General features: G+C 40.6%; 2 protein-coding genes across 2 annotated transcripts in view; one reads left to right on the forward strand and one right to left on the reverse strand.

Annotated features, from left to right (window-relative positions):
• Positions 1-2267: 2267 nt before the first annotated feature.
• LOC139349840 (zinc finger protein 260-like) lies at positions 2268-10330 on the reverse strand. The gene is made up of 3 exons (XM_070990855.1): positions 10006-10330; positions 7666-8060; positions 2268-5383 (listed from the first exon to the last, which is right to left on the reverse strand). Exons 2-3 carry the CDS (start codon positions 7850-7852, stop codon positions 4071-4073), a joined length of 1500 nt encoding a protein of 499 aa, XP_070846956.1. The 5' UTR covers positions 7853-8060; positions 10006-10330; the 3' UTR covers positions 2268-4070.
• Positions 10331-13274: 2944 nt separating this feature from the next.
• Positions 13275-27239, forward strand: part of LOC139349838 (rho GTPase-activating protein 23-like) — a 73277-nt gene continuing 59312 nt past the window's right edge. Inside the window, exon 1 of the mRNA XM_070990849.1 lies at positions 13275-13724. Within this exon, the coding sequence (XP_070846950.1) occupies positions 13716-13724 (9 nt within the window). The 5' untranslated portion in view covers positions 13275-13715. The remainder of the gene's footprint in view (positions 13725-27239) is intronic.

The raw sequence follows: 27239 nt of genomic DNA on the forward strand, positions 1-27239 counted from the left end.
TGTCACCAGTTTGTAATCACAGAAGTTTACTGAGGGATATTCTAAACAAATGATATAACTCTGGACAGAAGCTTGCTTTTACACTCTAATTGTCATATTTTATGTAGAAATACACATTTGTCACATTTTGCAAAATCAAATTATTACAATACACAACCAAACAATTTTATAATCATATAGTGAATACAAATCTTTGATAACATTACAGACACTCAAGAGTCCATGAGATGTGTAAAATTAAAATACAGGCCTCTGAAACATCAGTAACTACATTCTCTAGTTTCCCTAAACACATGCTTGCACAGAGAACTTGACACGAAACTGATTACAAAGTGCTGCTACAGTGGTTTCTTTCCACCATAAATTTGATCTGAAATCATATTTCCCTATGATTTAGAAGTTCAATTCAGTCCCTCCCACTGCCAGCTGCTTTTATGTATTTGTTTCATTTCACTGTCAGTAATCACTGTGGTGTTGTGATCACACTGAGCCTTGCTGTAGACATTCACTGGACAATAGTGACATGACATTTAAGACAGTATAAAAAAGTGACAGCTGTAAGAGCTTATAAACTGTACTTGACAGTTAATACCAACACAATGACAAATCAAGTTGGGTATGGATAGAAACATTGTGCTGAAACAACACTGATGTGTTTTCAAATCAGGAAAGTTGTTTCAACACAATTAGCAGGACAAGAACTTGAACTAAATTAAAGTCAACTAGTTACATTTTGAAATTGAACACTGATTTCTGACCATAGAAACGTCACTTCATTTATTCAATCTGACATATTGTTGATGTCATGAAAACAAGTTGTACAAGGTTCCTCTTGTTGGGAGGTGAGGTAATTTTGTTTTGCCCCAAGTAATCAGTAGTGAGTGCCAAATCTGTCGAGGCTGACAATTGTTTTAAATGTACAAAAGAGAAAACGTTAGACACTCTGGAATGTGGGTGGGGTGTGGTGGTGGTGGGGTGGGGAGGGCTACTATGCACATAATCATAGAACTGGAGTTACACCCAGTTACTACTATTTTACTCACTACTGTATACACCAACTCTGCTAACAATACGAGCAACACACTAATTTCTCTGTTGTTGGCTCAAAGAACCAACACACAAATCCACCAGTCCACTCACTTCCTCACATCCAAATGTGAGGAAGTGAGGACCCAGTAGATTAACGTGATGGAAATGCCCTGACAACAATTTCAAAACTCTTTATATATGTGTGCATTAATCATTTTACTTCTGACTGCTGTGAGGCCAAAACAAAGCAGGATTTACTTTAAAACTGTAGCTGAAGGATGGATCGATACTGACTTCAAATTTAGAACCTGTAAGTTTTGTCATTTTCATGCTGCTTTACAGTTTATTTTATTGGTTAGTCTGTTGAATTTGCATTGGCACATTCTGCAGCTAATGTGGCTAGCATCATCTGTTACAGGCCCACACGCTGGAGCAATGTTGATGTATTTAATGTTGATGGACAGTCACATTGTGTGAATGTTAAGCCTCATTTGAAACCAATTAAATCAGCAGAGTAGTAGCTTGGATGTGGGAAACTGTTTTTTTTTTTTTTTCATGTTCTTTGTGTAGCCTCACATAGCCAGAGCTAATGCTATCTCCACACTTCACACACATGCTCAGCTGGTTTGTTGTTACAGGAAAGCCACTCTGCTGCGTCAATATGTGTGTCTATTGCGGCCATATTTAAATGCACTTAATAAACAAGTCCTGTGGTACACCAACAGTTGAACTTAAACATAATACTTTGGGTTTTCTGCAAAATGAATGCTGTTGAGATGCCTAATGTGAAAATGATCACATTACCTTTAATAACTAAACAACATTGCGGGGCAGGTTTCTCCTTCTAAAACACACATAGACCTGTACTTTTTATAAAAACTCCAATTATTACTGCTCCTTTGTGCAAGAGTGCCTGAAGTTTGTTTTTAAGCATGTTTTTTATGGATAAAGCTACGTAAAACCATTCTATATCTCACCTCCTACTAGGCTATTATTACCTGGTTCTCTTACCAGGGAAAACAAAGTCAATGGGCAACAGAAGTCTGGAACCAAGTTTACCATAATAGCTGTTCTGTTCTGTAGTTTTCAACTGTATCATGTGATAGCAAAAGGAATACACTACTCACAAGTTAGGGATATTTGGCTTTCGCGTGAAATTTATGGAAAATGTAAAAAGTTCACGCTGCAGTGATTACATCATGAAAGAAGGGCATTTAAGTAGAAGCATGCAATGGTGATTTCCTCATCTCAAACAATTTATTGAAACAAAAGCCAACAATAGTGGTGGGTATACCACAACAAAAAATGTCAACGTCTCAATAACTTGTCATGTGCCCTTGAGCATCAATTACAGCTTGACAATGACCTCTCATGCTGTTCACAAGTCGACTTATTGTCTGCTGAGGCATGACATCCCGCTCTTCTTGAAGGGCGGCCCTCAGGTCATTGAGGTTCTGGGGTACAGAGTACTGAGCCTCTACACAGCGACTCAGCTGATTCAATAGGTTTTTTATGGGATCCAGGTCTGGAGAAAGTTGCAGGCCACTCCATTTGAGGTACCCCAGTGTCCAGCCGTTCCCCAGTGATGCCACCTCGATGAGCTGGAGCATTGTCCATGAAGATGAAATTAGGCCTGTGTTATTCATGCAGGGGCACAATGACTGGATTAATAATGTTATTCAGGTAGTATGGGCTTGTCACTGTACCATTCACAAAGTGTAGGGCAGATCTGTATTGACTAGACACACCTGCCCACATTGTGACACCACCACCACCAAAGGCTCGCCTAGTGACAACAGTGGCTGATGCATAGCGCTCTCCTTGACGTCTCCAACATCGACGGCCACCATTTCTGCTCAACGTGAATCGACTTTCATCAGAGAACAGCACTGAGGCCCACTGGTCCCTCGTCCACCGTAAATGCTCCCTGGCCCATGCAAGACGATGACGCCTGTGCCTGGTGGTGTGGTCAGGTACCTTTGCAGGTCGTCTAGCATGCAGACCACACTGATGTAAACGGTTTCAAATGATCTGATTTGACACTTGGGTGCCTCTCACCTCCCTTAAATGTGCCTGGAGTTGAGTGGCATTCATCATCCGGTTCTGCAGGGCACTGTTCACAACGAAGCAGGCATCAGTGTGGGATGTGGCCAAAGGACGTCCACTTCTATGCCTTTCTGTGACACTTCCAGTCTCTCTTTATCTCTGTTGCAACCTGCTGATGACACTCTAAGCTCAGTGGCCACTTTCCTCTGAGAACATCCTGTTTGAAGCCTCGCAATGGCATCTTGGTCTCGTGGCAAAATGTGAACAGCATGATGAAGAGGACTGTTTAAATACCAATTCTAATCGAACCAAGAAATTTATTGGCTGATTTCTGGATCAAACACCTGTTGTGAATTTTGTCATTCAGCTCCTTCTTAGAGAACAGCAAGTTGTGCAAAAAGTACCAAAACACTGAACAGTTGGACACGTGAAGGTCAAATTAAGTTCACCTGTAAAGGTTATAGTGCATTTTAGGATCATCCTGAAATTTCACCCGAAAGCCATTTTGTGAATAGTGTATGTCCAGTGGCCATGGCATTAGATATGCAGATTTTCAGAACAACTGAAGACCTCTTCATCAATATTGACTTCAAAGCTGAGTATATTCATGACCTTGAAAAAATAATGTTAAACGTCAGCTTTCAAGCAAACATGAAAGAGAAGTCCTTGAAGTGCTGTAAAAATCTTTTTATTTACAATTCACTAGGATGCCATGATCAACTCCAAGTGCAGAGGAAATTAATGTGATACAATCAAAGGCTCCAGAACAGCTACTAATGGACCTTGTGGTGGGACTACTTGACAACTGGGAAACCTCTGATCAGAACTATATGATCAAATAAGTAACTGTTATGAATCTGACCATACATTCAATCCAGCATTCAGTACTTTACTGCCTCAGACACATTTCACTCAGTACAAAGATATTGGGTTCTCAATGAGGGGATACTGAGGTTAGATAAGCACCATTCAGACAAATCTGCAAACTCATCAAACTATGCGTGGCTCTGCATGTGACATTCTAAAGTTGACTTCTCTCCAAAGATACAGCTGCACTCTTGGCACTGATACCGTTTCTCTCCTGTATGCTTCCTCATGTGAACCACCAAGTTGCCTTTCTGGGCAAAGGATTTGTGACATTCCTGGCACTGAAATGGTCTCTCTCCTGTATGTATCCTTGTATGATTAACCAGGTCTGACTTCTGACAGAAGTTCCTCCCACAGAATTGGCACTGATATGGTTTGTCCTCTGTATGGATCTTTATGTGTCTAATTAAAGTTTTAGTCAGGGAGAAACATTTGGTGCAACAAGGACACTTGTAGGGTTTCTGTGCCGTTCCTGCTTCAAACTGAACAACGAGCTCGGTTGATTTTCCTGAAGGTCTTCTTGGCAGGATATTTTTTATATTGAGATGTTTGGGGTCTGTCTCACTTTTACTCTGTTCACCTGAAATCACTGAAAGGAGCGGCTGATCATCTGCGGTGCTGTTTGACAGTCCACCATCAGCTGCAATTGGCTCAGTTTTGATGTGATCAACTGTTAAGGCAGCCGAGGCCTCTTTATCTATATCAGCAACAGTCTGGATCTGGTAAAGACACAGTGGCTGCAGAGACTCCTGATCAAACTCACTTTTATCATAGGGAGTGATAGTAAGTGGAAATGTCTTAATGCCAGATTCATCCTGTCTGAAGTCCAGCTCTTCTTCAATCCTACCAGCAGGTGTCACTGATCTGAGATGGATTTCTGCATCCACCTTTTCACTAAAACACTGATATGCTTTCTTCTCAGTGTGCTTTTGTTTGTGAACAAGTAATGTGTCCCTCTGGTCAAAGCTTTTGTCACAGTCTTGGCACTTGTATGGTTTGGTGCCTTTGTGTGTCCTTGTGTGAATGATGAATTCTGACTTGTGGCAGAAGTGGCGGTCACAGAACTGGCACTGGTACAATGAGGATTTGTTCTCCGGATGCTTTTTGATGTGTCGCACCATTGTCTTTTTGGAAGAAAAACCACTCAAGCAAACGGGACATTTGAACAGTTTCTTCACTTTGAGAAATTTCAAAGGGATGTTCACGTCACACTCCTGCTTCACATCATCCTCTTCAATATCAACCAGTATGTCTTGGTCACTTTCATCATGTTCACTGGCAGGAGAGGAGTCTGGATGAGTGTTGTTCATGTTGGGACAGTTCTGTGTTTGCTCTGACGTGGTGTTTTCTGGTTCCCAGCACACACTGATGTTCACACTAGCAGCAGGCTGCTGTTGACCAGGCTGCAATTTCACATCTGTGGTAGACATCTGGGAAGAGTCTGAAGAAAAGGAGACATTTGTTTCACAGTCTTTCACGAGTTAGATTCTGATGAGACTATGTTTTCAGCTAGGCTGTAAAATGCTAAATTGAACTGCAACAGGTGCTGATTGCAACAGTCTACTCTGATGTTGATGTGAGCCCGTAATGCACGCACAATCCAGCTGCAACAATCTAGCCTGTGTACAGTATATGTGTCCACTGGCCCTGTGACTAGAGTGTCTCAGACATGGCTCTGTTCATTACTTAGCAATCTTTACACACTGGGTCTATTTCAGCTCACATCTCTCAAGCATGAAATTCACTTGGGAATGTCCGAATTTATGGCCAATTGGATTAAAATTTTAGTGATGTATTTATTTTTTTTGTATTTGTAATTAGAAGGCAAAACAAAAGGTTAATAATGTAGGTTAAAGAGAGCTTCAGAATCTTTAAAAAGTGATTTTACCTCATTAGCAGAGGTTACAAGAGTTACAAAAGAGTCATATTTTATTCACAGCATCTGTAACACATCCTGAGTCTCCTTGAATACCACTCAAAAATGATGCATTGCAGTGCAAAAGCATAGATTAGCTTGTGATTGCTGTTTTGCAAACACCAGCAGCCTGCCCATCAGGAAATCATCGACCACCGGAAAACACTCCTAATGCTACAAACGATAATGACCACTATCAAGGACAATTTCAAACCTCAGACATTTCTGTATTTTTTAACTTGATATACAGTAACAGTCAAAAGGTTGGACACACCTTCTCATTCAATAGTTTTTTCTTTTTTTATTTTCTAAATTGTAGATTAATACTGAAGACATATGGAATGATGTAGTGAACAAAAAAGTATTAAACAAACCAGAATATGCTATAGATTTTGATTCTTCAAAGTAGCCACTATTTGTTTTGATGACAGCTTTGCACACTCTTCACATTCTCTCAATCAGCTTCAAGAGATAGTCACCTGGAATGGTTTTCAGTTAAGAGGTGTGCCTTGTCAAGAGTTAATTTCTGTAATTTCTTGCCTTCTTAATGTGTTTGAGACCATCAGTTGTGTTGTGCAGAGGTAGGGTTGGTACAAAGGTCTATACAGCAAATAGCCCTACATGACTACTGTTCTAATTCATATTATGGCCTCAAGAACCACTCAACTAAGTAAAGAGAAACGACAATCCATCATTACTTTACGACAGGAAGGTCAGTCAATCCAGAAAATGTCAAGAACTTTGAACGTATCCTCAAATGCAGTCACAAAGACCATCAAACGCTATGATGACACTGGCTCTCATGAGGATCGCCACAGGAAAGGAAGACCAAGAGTTACCTCTACTGCAGAGGATAAACTCATCAGTTACCAGAACCTGTACATTAACAGCACCTCAGATTAGAGCCCACATAAATGCTTCACAGAGTTCAAGTAGCAGACACATCTCAACGTCAGCTGTTCAGAGGAGACTGTGTGAATCAGGCCTTCATGGTCGAATTGCTACAAAGAAGCCACTTCTGAGGAAGAACAACAAGAGGAAGAGAATTGCTTGGACCAAGAAACACAAGGAATGGACATTAGACCAGTGGATACCTGCCCTTTGGTCTGATGAGTCCGAATTTGAGATTTCTGGCTCCACCTGTCATGTCTTTGTGAGACGCAGAAAAGGTGAGCAGATGGTTTCTACATGTGTTCCTACTGTGAAGCATGGAGGAGGAGGTGTGATGGTGTGGGGGTGCTTTGCTGCTGACACTGTTGGTGATTTATTCAAAATTCAAGGCACACTTAACCAGCATGGCTACCACAGCATTCTGCAGCGACATGCCATCCCATCTGGTTTGCACTTAGTGGGACCATCGTTTGTTTTTTCCAACAGGACAATGACACCAACCACACCTCCAGGCTATTTAAGGGCTATTTGACCAAGAGAGCAATGGAGTGCTGCTCAGATGACCTGGCCTCTACAATCACCTGACCTAAACCCAACTGAGATGGTTTGGGATGAGTTGGATGCAGGGTGAAGGCAAAGCAGTCAACAAGTGCTAAACACCTCTGGGAACTCCTTCAAGACTGTTGGAAAACCATTCCAGGTGACTACCTCATGAAGCTGACTGAGAGAATGCCAAGAGTGTGCAAAGCAGTCATCAAACCAAATGGTGGCTACTTTGAAGAATCTGAAATATAAAACATATTCTTTATAAAATAAAAAAATTAAGAAAAACCATTGAATGAGAAGGTGTGTCCAAACTTTTGACTGGTACTGTAAGTCATGATTTATTTTCTAGAGAGCAAACGTGATAAACTGACCTTCATTATGTGACTTTGCAACATCCAGCAGTCTGCTGTGGCTGTCCACCACCCACTTTGAACAGGACATTTCCTCTTCATACTCCATAATGGTTCTTTCTACAACCTTGAGGATCTCCTGGGCAGCTGCAGACAAACACTCACCGATGAGTGCTCTCAGCAGTTCCATCTTTGCTGTCTTCACCATGCTGAGGTTTTCTCCACAGCGAGAGTCAAGCAATGTGTGTTTATGAAGTAGACATCAGCCCTCAAGCCTTCTTGACACTCCTGATTGCACCAAAGCTATGCTCTGTGTCCTCAGATCCCACCTTGCTCTGGCCATGTCTGCAAACACAGCATCCTTTTCTAGTCAGCTTCTGATTCAGCCGTATGAATCAGGAGAAAGAACTGGATATCTGAAAGATATTGAATGATAATATTATATTTTCGTCAGATGAATGCAATGCTTCATTCAAATGTGAGGGCATGAACTCCACCAGAATAAACAAATACAGCTTTCACAAGTCCTTTTGATTTATTGTCAATTTCAAATGAAGTACAACAGAATTCATTACACAACAAAAACAGCAACATGAACAATTCTGGATCTTTTTCTGATCATCTCAAAATAAAAAATAGAACTATAAAGGGATTGTAGAGGGAATTTCTGAGCCTTATAACGTGTTTTTGATAATACTGGGTACTCAAATATCAGGAATGTTATTTTTCACACACTCAAAGTAGATTTTTTTAGGGTATTAGCCCAAAAGAATTTGTTGATTAACCAAAAATTCTTTGGTAGCGATGTTGATAACCAAGCAGACATCAAAGAAAGGTTTCCAGTTCCAGCCCCTCAAATGTCCACTTTTGGTGGTTTTGTTAAGTCTTCTATGACAGTAAAGTGAATATCTTTGGGGTTCGAACTGCTCAGTTGAAGAGACCACATTACTTTGGGCTATGGGCAATTGAGGTGGCCATTTTTTACTATTTTCTGACATGAATACTTTAATATCATGGCTTGACTCAAGTCAAAGTCTCCAAAAACGAATCAGACTTGTATTTTTTCTTTGTCGTAAACAATATGAATGCATCATTGTCTTCATGTATTTACGTAAGTAGAGCTGGAACATGCTATCACTCGCTAATAGACTGGGAGTTTACTACATATTTTAAGGAAAAAAAACACATCAGTGTGTTCAGATAATGGAAGACACCTGTTTCATAAAACAGTTTGAAAATACTAAATAAAAACACACTTCACTTTGGTTGCTTCTCCAAAAGCGTAATGGGAGTCAGAGCATTTAGCTATCAAGTTCCTCTCCTGTGGAACCATCTTCCAGTCTTTGTCCGGGAGGCAGACACTGTCTCTACATTTAAGAGTAGGCTTAAAACTTTCCTTTTTGATAAAGCTTATAGTTAGGGCTGGCTCAGGCTTGTCCTGGACCAGCCCCTAGTTATGCTGCTATAGGATTAGACTGTCGGGCGACCTCCAAAGATACACCGAGCTCCTCTGTCCTTCTCTCCCTCTCCATCTACACATTTTCATGTCCTACCACAGCGTGTTACTAACTTAGCTCCTTCCCCGGAGTCTCTGTGCTTTGTCGTCTTGCAGGTTCCCATGGACAGTGGCTGAATCTGGATTATGGATTACAGCTACATCTCCTGCCACGGCCCTGCCTGACATTCACTGCAACTGCTACAGTTATTACATCCACTGTCACTGTTACTGTGACTGCATTTCTGTCGGTCTCACTCTGTCTGTCTGTCTCACTCTCTCTCTCTTGCTCTCTCTCTCACCCAACCGGTCGAGGCAGATGGCCGCCCACCCAGAGCCTGGATCTGCCTGAAGTTTCTGCCTGCTAAAAGGAAGTTTTTCCTCGCCGCTGTCGCCAAGTGCTTGCTCATGAGGGAAGTGTTGGGTCTCTGTAGATAAAAGCGCTCGGCCTGTACCAGCTCTGTATGGAAAGTGTCCTAAGACAACTTTTGATGTGATTTGGCGCTATACAAATAAAACTGAATTGAATTGAACTGCTTGTGTCCAATCAGCTTATTCATACACGCTTGTTTGGATGCGTATGATTCATGTTTTAACACAATAGATTTAACGTAGAGTTAACGAGAGACAATCATGCTGCAGTGCATATGTACGTTAAGTTTAGTGGCAACCAAGAAAACAAATGTGCGAGAACTTCTGACAAAGTTTGGTGCTGTCTGGTGTTGGCACGTTTTGTAGCTACATGTCGTACATAACTTATTTCAAATAGCTAATGTAACCTAACCTCAAAAGAAAAGAAACATAAAAGAAACCACTGATATGTTTTCATTTTCTGTCAGCAACAATAGGTACATTTTACTACTTACCCTGGCGACAGTGTCACTTGTTTTTTCAGCCACTGTTGAATTAGCGGAGTTAGCTTCATGTACGGAAGGCTAGCTAGCTGAGCTGTCAGTTCATACAAACAAGAACTTGTGAGAAAAAAAAACTGCGCTGCGAACGAGAGAACACAAGCACGCGACTGCCATGTGTAGTTTATCAAGGTGCAGCCGGCTTGCCAAGAAATAAAAGCCCCAGAACTATCTAACCAGCTACACGCTGTACAGTGTCTACCGTCAAGTTAAAGACTTATAATGCTAAAAACATAGCGGGGCGCTTGCCTCTTCTTCGTTTACCTTTCATCGCACCAATAACAATACCGCCACCAACTGTTCGACTCCAGTACAGTTCGTTATACTGAATCCTCAACAGCAGGTGTACAAAATAATCAGTAGGCTGACACTGGAGATTGAAATAATTAATTACTGCCAGAAAAATACACAGTGATCTGAGTAGACTTTTTTTTGACATGGTGGCAGCAACACTGCTGTATACCATTAGTGCAGGGGTGCTTTTACCTCAGGGGCAACTTCTGTGTTTCATCAAAAATCAACTATAACACACCTGAACATCATGTGTTGAAAGATAAGATAAAGTTGTATTAAATGTAAAGGTTCTCAACCTGTATTATAAAGCAAATCTGATTTATTCAAATTCAAGGTTTAAATAGACATAACAATCCTTTAGAGAATTTTTCCACCCCATCTGAAAAATAAATGATTAAACCACAAAACATAGACATCTTAGAATCTCTTATACATGATGGTAAAATGCGTGATTTAGACCCATGACTCCAAATGTCAAAAGTTTATTCCATTTGATTTCTTTGTTGACTGGAGGTTTATGGAATTTAAGTCCATGTACATATATTGTGCACCAGATGGTGCCATTCACCTTTCATAGTTTCTGTACTGAGCACCATTTTTACAGCCAACCTCAAGCATCTGAGATTACTCTTTGTTCCTTCTAACAATTCACTGGTAAACTCACAGGTTGTTTAAATACACCCCAATTAATCTGAGTAATGCCAATGGTTAAGGATGCGTTCAGGCCTGTAGTGTCCAGGAGTAATAATTAGTCAAATCAGCAGAACAATAAGCAGTAGAAATCTATAAATTAAACAACTCTGGTGGATGTTTATTTTCCAGGCCACGTGTCTGTGAGCACTGAACTACTGTGCAAACAGGAGTAATTTGAATGGTTTGTGAAGTGGAGAGCAGTGGGCCGCTGTGACGGCCCAGCCTACCCGTTCCTGTTGTGGGGTGGGAGTTTCCAGCTATACAGCTCAGGGGAAGCGCCACAGGATGTCCTTTTCCTCATTCCTCAAAGATAGACTGACTCTACATATGTGTTACTGTGTTACTTGTGTGTGTTTCTGTAAATAACAGAATGGTTAACATGTTGCAAAAGTGTCAATAATCTGTGATTTCTGTCAGTAGCTTTTATTTTCTTGCAATGATGCATCAAACAGGCTTCTAGAATTTAAAAGTTCATATTCAGTAGTAAAAATCAGATGGTCCAATCATCATTAACTACCTTGTCTCTATTTGATATAACATATTCTGATTGAGTTATTGTACATGTCATCAATACCTCACTACTTGTCAGTAGGACATCCTTAAATGGAATTCTGTAACACAACTTGTTGTCCAGATTTCAGATATGGGTGCACAGGTATGATTCATTGTAGTGGTATTCTTGATTTAAGTATAGACCTATGGCGTTCCGTGCTGTTATAAAGGTTTTCCAACCTTTCAAATTAAGATTAAATGTGTGATCGAACAATACCTGGGAATTTTCTGGAGCAGAATAGTCAGATTTAATTGGGCCAAAAATCCAAAAGCATCTCTTAAAGGACAATTCCAGTTTGTTACAACTTGTTGTACATCAGAGCTGAACCAAAATTTCAAAGCAAGGCTGCAGTAATATTTGTGTGTATACATGTCTCACAGGAACATCATAACCAAAAACTGTCCATTGTAAGCTTCCTGCTCTAGCTTTGACCTACTGTACTGACTGTAGTGTATAAGTTCTCATGTGTTAAGAGCAATCATTGCCACCGTTTGGGCTCACCATCAGTTTTGCTTTCAAATAATGTGGGTTTGATAATCTGGATAAATTGTTGGCTTGTTTACAACCTGCCTGCTTGTGTTGCTTGCCCTGTTGAACTAGTAACATTGCTATGTTTCCAGAGTACGTTGTTTTAAACTGTAAAAATGCTGTACAAAACTATGAAAGAAGGCCCAAGTTGTAACAACCTCAATTATTCTTTAAGATGATTCTTATTGGTTGAGTTCGATGCAGTTAAAGCAATTGTAATTTGTTTTTTGAGCACTTGGGGGCAACGGAACAAGCTATATACATTATTATCATGGCTTTATAAGTTATTGTGGCAAATGTTGGATGGATGTTAGCAACAAATTCTGGCAGACATGATGCAACATTAGCAGTCAGTTGGAGTCATGTGTCTGTCACTGGCAAATGGAATTTCAATCTCTTAGTTTAGCTGTTTTGGGGATATATTGTGGTGTTTAGCAGCAACCATGTTCATTAGCTATTTGTTAACTTCTGCTGACTGTCTGGCTGTCTGTCGTTGGGTGCTGGGCAGATCGTGTACAGCGGGTTTTACTTTGGAACTACGGTTGATGAGAGTGGTAAGAGTCATCCAAAACAGTAAAATAGTAAAATGCTCTGGACAGCATAAGAAAACAGAGCTGGTGATCATTTTTTGTCAATTAGTCACTATGTGTGTCCCCTTTCTCTATATACATAGTCATTTGATCCATTGTTATAACAAAAATATGAATCAGTGTAACTGCACGAATTTGCCCAAATTGTTCTCTCTGGCGTTTTACCTCGGTCAGGTGGGATGTACAGTATGTGACAGTAAACCCCTTGCTATGCTTCACTTTGCAGCAGGGACTCAGTGGGTTTTACTTATCCCTGCTCTATCGACAGTCTACCAACACTGGTCATCAGTGGAAGTGTGTGAAGCTCACAGTAAAGCACTATGAAGGAATGAGTGTGACAGCTGCTGGGGGAGTCCTACTTCACCATCAGGTCACATGGTACGCACAGACACACATCCCTCTGATCCCTCCACCCTCCCCTTCCCTCTGTCTCTCACTAATGCTGTGTATAGTGAGGGAGGGGGAAAGCAGGAGGGTTTTAGAGGAAGGAGGAGAAGGAGGGGGAGCAGTTGAGAGGGAGAGAGCAGAAGCGAGAGGAGGAGGAAAACGAGAGGCAGTGAGCGGTGTGAGCCCAGATTACAACCAACCAGACACTGAAGCAGGGAAGACAGGAGCATGGAGGACAGAAATAAAGGGATATAAACTCCCCTTCAGTGTCATCTGAAAAGAATAAAGGGGGATTACACACAGGTTGTTGTCAGAAGGAGGGAAGGAGAGTAGAAGAAGGGGGAGAAAAAGAAAGAGGAGGAGTACTGTATTTCCAAGAGCGAGTGTTTCAGAGGACGGTGCTGTCACAGAGGAGGAGGAAGCAGGCGGTGTGTGTGAGCATGTGGGTTTACAACACACCAACGACAAGCGAAGTGATATAACACCAAGCTGTGTGTGTGAAGTGAACTCCCACCACACCCCTTCATCATCAAAACCTCAACATCATCTGCCGAGAGCCAACCTGAGTTTTCACAAGCCATGCTGAGGACCTGGAGTCAACCAAAGTCCTGCTGAACACCATGGCCCAGGTGAGGAGAGGTTCTCTCTCTCTCTCTCTCTCTCTCTCTCTCTCTCTCTCTCTCTCTCTCTCTCTCTCTCTCTCTCTCTCTCTCTCTCTCTCACACACACACACACACGCGCACACACACACACACACACACACACACACACACACACACACACACACACACACACACACAGTGTATCCAAATTATGTGTGTTGGTGCATATGTATTTGAAAGCACAGACAAACTTCAATGTTACTGAAACAGGGGTTCTTCAAATACATCAGCACACACTCAGGCAGCATTCAACTGAAGTTTCCATCAATTAAGACATGCTCCTTGTCCTTTCTTTGTCTCTTTCTTGCTTCGTCTCACACTTTCAAGAAACACGCAGGCATCAATATAGTGTCAAGAGAAGTTGTGTGAGATACTTCGCATCTCCACAGCTCTTACGCAACTCAAAACAGAGTGCAATTGAAGAAGACTACATTGTTATATCACAAAACATTTAGAGAATTGACATCAGTTTTCATAGTTGTAGCTTAATGTACAACTGTACAACTAGACCATGATCATGGAATAAGGACATGTTTGAAAAAAATAACTGCAACTTACACTCTGGCAATCCATAGTGAAAGACAAGTCTTTACATTTTTGAGAGTTTGAAGTGCATCATTACTGAGAAATTATGTAACATTGGCCTCTATGTTTGAATCCAAGATTGAAATACCGAGTGGACAATGTGGGAAACTGCCCCAGGATGCTGAACCCTCAAGGGCCCTAAAGGTCCCAGGATGTCTGTGTGGCAATTACTTTGTAATAGTTAATTAATTTTATTTGCAGTGTCAAAACTTACTGCAATGGTAGTCTTGTTACCTCAGCACTCATTCACAGTTCAATCAATATTTGTTACCAAAACTTCAGACAGACTGGAGAACACCAGGTGTGTATGGGGGGCATGAAGTTTTCTTCTCAGTAACAGGAAATTGTTAAAAAAGACTGGCAGCAGTTTGAACATTTGTTGTTGGGTCCAGCTTTGTTTTTAAAGAAGCACCCAATCCCTGATGCTCATTGACAGTTGTTCACAGTATGCTACAGTTAATTAATTAATTTGTTATTTCCTTTGTTGAGAGAATCTCCTACCAGTGACCACATTTGAAACATTTCATCTGGGAGGAGGATATATGGTGTCTCAGGAGGGGACACTTTTTGCTGTAGCCTTTATGTACTTTTAGCCAAAGATTTAAGAGGACAAAAATACACCCAAAGACTTTTGGGTAAAAAAGAAGATGAGCTTCTTGGACAATCATTTATTGGAGAGACAGTGAAGCGTATGTCTGGGGCTTTCAGTTGAGGATCTGCAGAGTACCAAGCGCAGCAAAACACAATGAAATGAAGACGGGAGTATTTTGGGCTCGTGTCTATGAGGGAGAGGGTATGGCTCTGAGAGAAAAAAAGGTTGTGTATTTTTAGCCAATCGGCTCAAGTGATGCTGTTTATTCTGTCTGTGTTATGCATGTGTGTATGTGAAGACAGTAAGACAGACTGTATGGTCTTTTCATAGCTGGTGACAGACAGTAGGAGAAAGAGAGCATGGGAGGTCTGGGAAGTCTTTATGGTAGTATGTGGATACAGAGGATAGTTTATCCTTTAAGATAGAGCAGGCATTGAGTCTTTTAGGGTGGAACAACTCATTCTGCCCAGCAGGATAATGGAGAAACTATGTAGTCAGCCTGAGTGTGAAAGGTGCATTGTGTTTTGGAGGCTGGGCATTTGTGTGTGTGGAAACGTCAGGATATCCTGCTCTTGCTGTTGCACACAGACAAACACATTTACTGGAACAAATAGGAGACAGGTTCAAACTGATGAATTTTCCATCAATATGTGAAACAAACATAGATAATTAGATTGGACTACACAATGATATTAGACTTGACAAATGTGCTTTTGGCTGATTAAATATTGGAGAGACTTAAACCCAAACTGAACTTTTGCTGACATATATTGTTCTGATTCCATATAAATACACAAGACAAAATAATATATAATAACAAGATTGTGTGTGTGTGTGTGTGTGTGTGTGTGTGTGTGTGTGTGTGTGTGTGTGTGTGTGTGTGTGTGTGTGAGAGAGAGAGAGAGAGAGAGAGAGAGAGAGAGAGAGAGAGAGAGAGCTGGAGATGAGAAAATCAATATCAATGTCATGTCTGTGTCTTAAAGGAGAACCCATTTTTCCAGATCAAAGTGTGTTTAAGTGTGTTTAAGGGTGTTGTGGAGTACTACTATATTTCTATCTGGAAAGGCACAAGTTGACATGAAATTAACCTTTATTTGAGAGAAAGTTTGGTGTTGACCCCATTGATTAGAGAGATGTATAGAGATAGAGCCCTATAAATAACAGCCAATCGTAGATCCCCTTAGGAAGCTGTAGATGGAGCCTTGACACTGGTGACGGTGAGAGGGGGGATGGTGGAGGGGCGAAGCTGGCAGCAGAGAGGGAAAAAATTGGTAAGGTGGTTTAAATATTCTTCAGCTAAGATGATCACTGGATGATTAGAAAGTCTGCACACAGAACCAAGTGATTTTGTTGAATGATAGTTGAGAAGTGGGGCTTCAGTGTGATGACAGTCAGTTGTCTGCCTGTTTGAACCTGCCCTAAAAGTTCACGTGTGTAAAAAAGTTAGTATAAAGCCTTTAGTGTTTCCAGATGGAGCTATGTGAGGTCACCTGAATCAGTGTTGGGTGGGACTGAAGAGTACAAGTTTGAAACTGGAAAAAATCTGTTGATGTGTAGTTGGAGTGAGACCTCTACAGCCCATTCCTCATCTCAGCTGCAGGCCAGAGGCTCAGCACTACATTAGCCACTACTTGCACTAACCCTAACCCTAACTTAACTGGTACTAATTTTATCCATTTCTTTTGCAGCATGCACCCTTATCCAAACCTAACCCAATGGTATGAAATGGTTTACACTTCCTGTGTCCTAACTGGGCATGGGTAGTCAACTATTTAACTGGTACTTATCTACATCCTTTGGAAAAGAAAAGCCGGGTAACTTGTTCTCATATTACAGCCAACTGTGCACAAAGGTTGGGCATTATTAACACTAATGCATTACTGATGGACTATTGCTTGTCCATGTCAAAACAATAAATGCAATTGTCAGTCTCCTTACATTTTGTGATCAGTTGGTGAGGTAGTGCATGACCCATGTTATGAGATGGTGGTCCACTCCTTTGCCCTCCAATTTGTCCCTCGACAGCATGAGCTGCATGGCGTTGAAGGGATTGGAGAAATCAAAGAATATGATTCACCCAGTGTTCACAACCTTTTCCAGGTGACAGAGGGATCTAGATCTAGATCTAGAGAGGGAGGCAGATGACAGCAACAACCCCCAATGTTAAGTTGATAGGCCACCATGGAGTGGAGATGGACAAGGACCACCATTTCCAGGGTCTCCATTCGGTGTGATGTTAGTGCCACTGGCCTGCTGAGGGCGTTATGGTGTGGAGTTTTTGGTGCTGGTACCATACAGGATGTTTTCCACAGCTGTGGCACTCTGGCACACAGCTTCAGGGTTTGCAGCTTTTCTCACGTTGATCCTTGTGAGTTCTTTCCTCACTTGGTCTGTTGTGAGGGACAGGGCCTGGGTTCTGGAGGTTGTGGGTGGCAGTAAAAAAAATACTGGAAACCTGGAAACTGTCCAAAGCAGCATTCATGTCCAGTTAGCCATGTCTCTGTGAACAGCATAATGCTAGACTACTGGTATTCCCACTGGTGCTGACTTAACGCTGCTAGCCGTCGTTTTGTACAGAGCTCTCATATTCCCCTTGATAATTGAAGGGAGGACTGGTTTGTATTGTCTCCTTGTAGCACAGCATTCAGCCCCGGCATGGCTTCCCTGTTTCTTCCTACTCAGCTTGCAAGGGACATCAGGTCTCTTCCCAGGAAGCATTGCCATGTAACGCGCAATCAGCTGATCCCTTGCGATCCCTGAACATGATGATGTGCTTCTGGGGGGAAAAAAAACAGACTTGTGGATATGTATTTATATTGTTAGATTTTTTATTTTTTAATAGCTTATTTTTAGTAGCTGTGTCATGCACCAACCTCACCAAAGCAAATTCCTCGTATGTGTAAAATCGTACTTGGCAATAAAGCTTTTTTTGATTTCTGATTTCTGATGATAAACAAGGCAAAAACCAATAGAAAGACCAGGGCAAACTCAGCAAGTTTAGTGGTCACAGTGCTCGCCATGGATAACTAAACAAGAGTAACTGCACATCTAAGTACTAAAAAACCACACTGTTAAAGAAACGAGAAGAGAAAGCTCAATGGTGAACAAGAGTTGCTGCAACATGTTGCCATCCGTGCAGGGCTGTAACTTTTTCTTTTTCTGTTTTTTAATATCTATTTATGTATTTGTCACAATCCAGAGTACATTGATGTATTTTATTTAATTTGAGGAATGGAGCCTAACAGACACATTTGCATTAGCAGGTTTTAATTGACCACAGATATCAATATATGACTATGTCTGCCGATAAGTAAGAAGATATTGTAGAATAGAAATGCCAATGATATGTGTGAGGTCATTCAGAAATTCATTTCAAATTTCATGCTCACCATACAGGCTTTTGCACTAAATGTATCACACTATTTATATCTGTTTATTATAGTTCAGTATAGTGTGGCCCTCTGTTTTAATCTTTCAAACTCCAATTCCAAAATTCGCAACAAAAATCAAACACTGAATACATTCTTTAGGAATAAGCACTACTTACTGTTTACAATGATAGTGGTATATAGTGTCAAGCGTGGATAAACCAAAGTTTCCTGGGTTATAATTTTATGTAGTCTTAGACTCCTATCACAACATTATACTGTATATTATTGATGTATATTTCATTTCTATTGTTGTTTACTACTTTATAATGTAGCATTTTATTTGCTGTTAGAGTAATGCGCCTGATGAGTTCATTTTTTACCTGTAAAATTTCCCATTCAGTACACATCACTTGATTCAGCCAATTCTGTAAAAATAAATTAAGAATTTAAGCATTAGGTATGACCTTAAAACCTCCCCAAAACCTGTTGAATCAGTTATTAAAATAGCATTTTCCCATCCACTGGCTCACCTTCAATGAAGAAATCAGTGCAACGCACTGAGGGTTCAACTTAGTATGAAAACATAAAAGTATTAATAAGTGGTTCAAAACAAAGACACCATCAATTTAAAACCATCGGTATGAGTCTTCACACACTCATACATATGTATCAAATTGTGAACTGTAGCACAGCTGAAAAAGAGCATGCATGAAAAACCCTCCCTACAACTCTTTAAAAATACATGTCCTGTATTCTACATGAAACAGCATAAAGGGCTTGAGGTTTGGTCAACATACATGAGCTTTACCCTGTGACTCACTGAAGTGAGTCACATTGAGCTGACATGTCCTCTGCAGCGAGTCCAGCTCAGCAGCTCTGCCGTCTGAAGCCTTCAGGCCTCTCTAAGGACTTCTCCTTTATCTTCTCTCAATTACACTGCACTGGCCACTTGTGCTCTAATGGCTACTGTGTGTCCTTAGAGGTGGATTTCACCCAGTACATTGCCCATACAGACTCATCCAGCCGAGGGACGGGTACAACAAAGAAAACAAAGATGATAAAGGGATAGTTGGACAGAGGGCACTTTCATTGTGTTGCAACCAATAACATGTTTGGACTGGTTACTTTGTAAAAGGTGTAAATATCAATTAAATCAGATTGAAACGTTATATTGTATATAACCAATTTTGTTGAAATGCTTCTTAAGTAGCTTCCAAAGCCAGCACAATAACCAGTATAAAAAACGGGCATTTACTGACCTGCTACCACTGTAGGGTTTGGTTACATTTAGGCAGTGTTTCTCAATTCTGGTCCTCGGGCCCCACTGCCCTTCATGTTTTAGATGTTTCCTGCTCCAACACACCTGATTCAAATGAGTGGCTCGTTATCGGGCCACTGCAGAGCTTGATGACGAGCTGATGGAATTGAGAAACACTACATTTAAGCAACTAAATCTACTGAGTTAAGGTTCCAGAAAGATTGGATCATGTTTGAAATACACCTACACCGACTGCTGGTAGGTGGCTGGACAGATGCTTATTGTATGTTATGAAGGTGGCCCAGTGAATGCACATCTTCAGCAACAGCTTCAGCATTTATAGGATGTGTTCAGACTTAGTCCTGCTGTGCAGTCGATCGTGTTGTGGCAGTGCTCAGAATCCAGTATACAACAAGTCTTGAGCACAAAATGGAGGAAAATAGACTTGAAGCTTTAAAAGGACGCTGAGTGAAATGTGAGTAATAATACTGGCAGTTTAGGCAGTTATGTTGATCGTTCTGTTCGATCTTTTCTGACTGATGCATGTGAGATGTATGACTGAAAAACACAGCTGAAATGTTTTTGTGTTGACAAGGTGGTGGACACTACAGAAAACCGTCCTTCATCCTGCTAGAATGATCTTTTACAAGCATTGTCCATGTGTTTCCATACTCTGCTCTGTTTGGGCCGTTTTTGTCTAACGTTGCCACCATACCTATGCCACTGTCACTGCACAACTTCATCACAAACCTGACAGTAAATGCAACCTGTTTCCACAAGTTGTTTTTCCTGTTCAAGTCTGGAAACTGGACTGGACAACTGGAAAGCCATTGACGAGATATTTCCTCCGCTTTGTTTACAATCCTTTCACATAATGGAGTTGTGGAGAACAAGAAGGTGCTTTCATTTCCTGTGGGAATGAAAAAGAGCACTATAGGTTACAAATTGGTACACTGCATAAACATGAAATTTTCTGAACTTTTCCACATCTGGCCACTGAGTCCTTGAGTCTTGGTTAGCCAGCATGGAGATCAAAGTTCAGTTCAGACTGATATCTGATGCTTCTTCAGACTCACATATGAGCGTGTATATGTGAATGCAGGCTAAGACATTTGGCAGCACTATCTGGTACTTCACCCTTTACCTCAAAGGAACACTCATTATTTACATAGTCACAAGAGGACATACAATGAGGACAACATAAATCCAAGAACGGACAAGTCAGTACTGAGGAGAGCCTGACAATGGTGTAATTTTCATATAGCCAAACAAAGTGCATTTTAGCCTGACCAGCAGTTTTGTGGAGAATTTAGGTTATCTATGTATTGTTTGGGGCTTACACTGGTTAATTAAGTGGTTAACTTTAGTGCTATATAATACAAATGCAAATGTGTGAGTAAGGATATAGAAATATTTTCAACAACACATGTATATTTCAAAGAAACTCGACACACTCTTACAATAGACAGTAATCATACAATATCTTGCCTTTATGCTTGCTTGACACCTGTTTTTAAATGTGATTTGTTTTGTTATTGAGTTCAAACCATAGAGGCACAAACACACTTCAGAAAAATGATGAAGTAAGACACAAAAGCATTGCGGGCTGTTTTTACATCCAGGCCTGTAATCGACATCCCAGCACCGGACCTGGCTGTTATCAGCACTTAGCAGGAGGAGAGGGAAGGAGGGAGAAAGGGAGGCGGTGGTGGGGGGGCAAAAGAGAGGCGAGCGGGAGGTGGGGAGCGAAAAATTATAATGACAATTCCCCATTCCTGCATGCTTCTCAAATGTTTTCATGTCACAGACAGATTTGTTTGATCACAATTTAGTTCAGGTCCCATTTGACAAGATTTCAGCTGCTCTAGATTCTTTGTGCAGCTGTCTGCAGGACAAAGTGGAGAGTGAAATGTGTGATTACTATAGTACTATAGAATTTCACTCAGTAAAAATAATTAATTTAGATTTTTCCCAATTGCTGATAGCCACCAAATTACTGTTTTTTATGTACATGTAGCACACTTTATACTTTAACCATGCATAAGGGGTAGCTCCAGGGACGTGGTTATTGGTGATCAAGTTTGATCTTAAAGCTGCAGTATGCAGTTTGAACAAACTCAATGCAAAACCTTCCACCTCCCTCTCTCTGCTGCCTGGTATCACTGCACTTAGCTCCTTCCACCAAGGCCAGAAGTTGAAACAACAGCAGGAGGAGTCGGTTGCCTTGTGAAACCTCTTGCCTTGTAGGGTCTGCTCTCCACAGCGTGAGCCTCGCCAAAAGACACCCTTCCAGCGCTTTGCAGCCCCGGGCTTCCCAAATTAAACAGGACAAATACAGGATGAGTCACCAGAAAATCTGGTACTGACATTGGTCATTCTTACTGACTTTGGTGACCTCCTGACTCTTCCTCTAGTGCCACCAGCAGGTTAATTATCAGATTTCAGCATACTAACACACTGAAATAACATCAATATGATGAATATGGTTAACATTATACCAGCTAATCATCAACATATTAGCACTGTCATTGTGAGAATGTTAGCATTAGCACATAAACTGAAGAGTAAAAAGCATGGCATGTCTCGAGGGGCAGTGAGGATTGTTACATTTGATAAAATGGAAGTGTATGTGTTTCGTAAGATGAATGAGTGGCGGATGTCTAAAAATCTCTAGTCTTGCTTTAAATCATTAAATTCATATTTGGCATCTTTATGTTTGTGAAACCAGGATTTGAAATAATTTCAGTACAATTTATGTTGTAGCCAGTTACAAGTTACTTTAAACTCGGATGGTCATGTTAAGTTGATTAGGTTATATGGCTTAACTGCAATATTTTATTCAATAATCAGATGACATGCCTTTATAATATTTACTTTTCAATATACCTCTTACCTGCAGTATTTTTCAGTGAGCTTAAGTTTGTCCCACAACTTCTTCATACAACCTGAAAAGCTGTTGTTAGGATCAACTCATTAAAGCTTCACTGAACAAGCACAGTGCCACAAGAACAGCCCTGCCTCAGAGAGGCAAACATGCAGACATTTGTGGCTGGAATGCCCTGCAAGACACAAGTCACAGTAGTGACCACCGTTCACTTTCATTTTTAAAAATAGCATGCATGGCTCAGCCTTATAAAGCTCAGCTGCTCTGAATTTCATTGCTGCTTGACTGCAGATCATTCTTTCTAATTAGAAGTGTCTGGTTTTGAACCGCATGCACAGGACTGTGTGCAAATATCTGAAATGTTTTGAATAGGTTCTTCACATTAAAGCTTCTGAAGCAACTTAAATTATCTTTGGTAAATTAACTGCAGCTTTGATGGTGGTGAGAATTTCAGTGTTTTTTCAAATTAGTCTGAGAACGTCACATTTGTAAAACATGAAGACTAATAGATGAGTGTTTTAGATTATCAGACACAAAACATTTGATTACTGATATGATGATGATGATGATGATATATTTTACTTAAAAGTAAGTAAAACTACAACTAAAATTGATATTTAATTTCAGCACAACACTTTATCCAAAAATATCAGCATCAGTGCTGTCCGAGAATAGAACTGCAGAACCCTGGAGTGAAGAGCCGGAGAAAGAGAGTGACTCCAGACTTCACTACATTAAGTCAGAGGCTGAAGGAATGAAGAGATAAAAGCTCTTTAAGGAGTTATGCAAAAAAAATAAATACATAAATAATAATAATAATAATAATAATATAAAATAATCAGGCCATGACAGTTTTCAAAGGAGTTATGACTTTGGTACAGTTTAGCTCATTAGCCTCTTATTAGCATTCGCAAAACATGTCTATTTCGAAGTGCAGCTGTTTAAATTCTCTCTCTCTCTGTGTGTTTGTGTGTGTGTGTGTGCGCGCGCACGTGTCTGTCTGTCTGTCTGTCTGTCTGTCTGTCTGTCTGTCTGTCTGTCGGTCAGTCATCTCCTGCCATGAATGGAATGGGAATTACATAATGTATCTAACTGCAGTTATGTCCACTATGCTTTTCAATGATCACTAATAGCAGACGACAAACTAGCCTGTGGCACACGCGCACACACACACACACACACACACACACACACACACACACACACACACACATGTTATGTTTTCATCATTTTACATAAACATTCATTTCCTGGAGACTTACCCTAACCATAACCATAACCACTAGTTGCCAAACCCTGACCCTTACCCTGACCTTAACCCAAGTCTTCATGCTAAAATCTAATGATTTACATGATGAGGCTTGTCTTTTTTCCCCACAACACGAGTAATACATAAATACAGAGCACACACACGCACGCACGCACGCACGCACGCACGCACGCACGCACGCACGCACGCACACACACACACACACAGAGTCTCCGTTTTAGCAGCTGCTCTTCATTGTTTGCCAGTGATTTCATGCATTTAGACATACTTCACCCAACAATATATTGAAGTCTGTGCTGTTGATTTAATGAGTGAGGAATGTGGTGGTGAAATGAAAACACTCCCTGAGCCTCGCCAGCTATTGTTTCAAAGACAGTTAGATTTTATTTTCATCTGCCTCAGTTTCCTTCAAAAATATGAAGGGAAATAAAACACACAATTGCTCCAGGTTTTGCTTATACAGCCTAAGCTGGTCTCATATGATGGGTGGCTTGGTAGCTAATGTTATCTAATGATAGCAGACTTTAGATGAATAATGCTCTATAACTAAAACCACTGAGGCAGGTCACCGCCCTTATGACTTGTCTATTTGTTACTTGTGTTACACTGTGTTTTAGCTTCGACCTAAATAAAACTTGCAAAAAGAAACCAAGAAGCACACCTCCTCATCACAAGATATTTTTGTTATTTCCTGCTTGTGGTCCTCCACTTGCTCTCAGTCAGGCTACCTAAAGTTTTATTTAGACTGAACACAACAAATTTTAGAAATGGTGTGACAGTATAGAAAGTCAAAGTCAACAGAACGTAGGCAAAGAAGCATAAATGTTTACATGCTATACATACATGCTGGTTTAAAATGTTTCAACTTGATCAAAATATTGAGTTTTATCACATAATTTTATGACTCCAATTCACGAAGGCAGGGAGTTGTGTGCTGCTAGCAGGCTACAGGTCCCTGTGCACTTGAGTGAGAGACCAGTATTTGTAATGATTAATGTAAAATGTGTCAAACATGTCAAGCTACACTATAAAGCTACTGCCTGAATCTTAATCTACTACTAATTACTGTCAGTATTTTGTATCTTGCATTTGCTTTTATTGTAATGTCCTGTCATCTGATGTACAATGGCACAATATGAAGACATTGTTCTTGTTTACATTGTCCTGTAATTGCCATTTGTGGCTACAGTGGCCACTGTTCAGCAAAACTTACATAGTCCCTCTTTCGTTTGCAAAATCTGTATGATTTTCCAGTGCATGCAGCATTGTGTTAATGATTGTTAATTTGATATTATCAGTGATCCAGTTTTATCATAAATCAGTATGTCCTTGCTAATGCTCCTTTACTCATGGTCTGACATCATCTTTGCGCTGACCTGCTTGGCTCATTGTGTGACATCATCAGCGTGCTGCAATCTTAATGGGTCACACCTACAACGGCTGATTGTACCATCTGTGCTGTGACATACACACACACACACACACACACACACACACACACACACACACACACACACACACACACACACACACTCCCACTAAATTCCATAACAAAGCACACAGTTCTACAGAAATACGGAGTGATGAAATGTAGTAAAATACATTCAAGAAATGTTAAAACATGTAAAGAACTCCATGGGGATGGCTGTACAGAGGCTGTGTAATGGGGATGTGTGTTTGTGGGCAAATGTAAGTCTCTCTCTCTCTCTCTCTCTCTCTCTCTCTCTCTCTGTTTTTCTGCTCCGCTCTACTTCATTCAGCTGTATCAGAGCTTTAAATAAAATGATGAAAGCCTTATTCCTCTGGCATATGTTTGTATGTGTGTGTCTGTGTGTGTATGTGTGAGCTCCTGACCTGATAATAGGTTTCCTCCAGAGTGCATCCCCTGAGGGTCCTCCAAAGAGAACATATTACGTGTGTGTGTGTGTGTGTGTGTGTGTGTGTGTGTGTGTGTGTGTGTGTGTGTGTGTGTGTGTGTGTGTGTGTGTGTAATATGTCTGGTAAAAGCCTAAAAGTGGCCTTTCTGATCTGATCTTGTGGCTTCTTTACTCTCCTCATGTAAGCGGTTGTTCTTGTAGCTTACACACCACACCAATAATATTCTCGGTCTCAGTTTTTTTACTCTGGCAGTTGCAGACGATGTGTCTACTCACTGAAACGTGTCCCTGAACTGAACTTTGCTACTGCTCTGCTCCAAGACTAAAACCTGTGCTCACTGACTGTCTGTCAGTCTGCAGTATAGAGTGAGATGCTGCTCAGTAGTACTGTGTGATGAACAAACTGTTGTTTGTGAAGAATAAGTAAAGCACTTAACTCCCACTTACACCACAAGCTTTTTCCAGACCTTTTAACTGCATATTATGGACTTCCTCCTTACTCCATGCAAAGAGACAAACACTCCAGGAAAAACTGGTGTAAGTTATCAAAGAAATAATTTTACTTTATTTTTCCTATTTAGGACCGTTACATTTTAATAAAATGGGTCAGATGTAAATATTGATGTATCAATAAAAACAAGATGCAACAAGTGCAACAGACACAGCCTTAGTGGATCAATAATGAAGCATGTGACTGAAATGTCTACTGAGGCTTTTCTACTGAAGTTTCTCTGTAACTAGAACATTTTAGAATGAATAAACAGAGAAGATATGAAGATGTTATGATCTTATTGTTTTAATGTATTTAGAATGAACATATCAGTCAAGAATAAAACAGCCATTTATCATGAAGATGTTGTGGATTGTTGTTTTAATTAGTGTGTTTTTATAATCATGGCAGATGGTTGTGTGCAAGTCTCTTCTGCTGTGTGCATGCACTTCCACTTGACATGTGCGTTAAATTAGGCCAGTAACATGCTCTTTCTTCTGTCTCTTCACTTACATTTGAACCTGCTAATTGGCAAATGTCTGAGCATGACAATTCCTGAGTGAATATTTCATTTTATTGCTGGGGTTCAAAATGATCATTACATTTTGCAGTCTATTTTTAGCTTCAGATCAGGTCTGAGCTGCCATTCTCTTGATGATTTGATCTGTTTTTGGTCAGGCCAGGTGCAAATATCCAGATCTGATTCATGTCTTATTGCAAGCTGCTACCAATCATTGGCAGACTCACAAGTCAGAACCCAACTTTTTTCAACTTTGACAATTCTGCAGGGTCAGCCAGTAGAAACACTGATGCACTGTGTTTTCAAACCAAACTACCAGCCACATTTCCCTCACATACTCTTTACAGTTTTTGATCGCTCTGATCAATGTTTAATTATTATTCACACTGGAACATTGACATCAAATCCTTGACCCTAAATTTATTGGGTGCAGGGTCCATCTGATGATACTTTACAGGGCTCCTCCACTGATTTTACACATTCAGTTCAGTTTACTTGAACTCATTCTCTGACACAGTTGTATAATGTCTTTTGTGTCTCTGGAGGAGCTCTGTCAAGTTTGTGTGTTTAAACATGCGACACAGGTCTAATGAAACGATGTAATTGATCGGAGCTTGACCCGTGATAGTGACTAA

The sequence above is a fragment of the Chaetodon trifascialis genome, chromosome 21, assembly GCF_039877785.1.
Source record: "Chaetodon trifascialis isolate fChaTrf1 chromosome 21, fChaTrf1.hap1, whole genome shotgun sequence".
NCBI classification, from domain to species: Eukaryota; Metazoa; Chordata; class Actinopteri; order Chaetodontiformes; family Chaetodontidae; genus Chaetodon; species Chaetodon trifascialis.

Bases quoted from the DNA above. Each gene is read 5' to 3' on its own strand.
- LOC139349840 (XM_070990855.1), bottom strand. From the start codon at position 7,852: ATGGTGAAGACAGCAAAGATGGAACTGCTGAGAGCACTCATCGGTGAG. The intron at 5,384-7,665 runs GTCAGTTTATCA...CCTTTTCTTCAG, and splicing joins TGCAAAGTCACATAATGAAG to ACTCTTCCCAGATGTCTACC.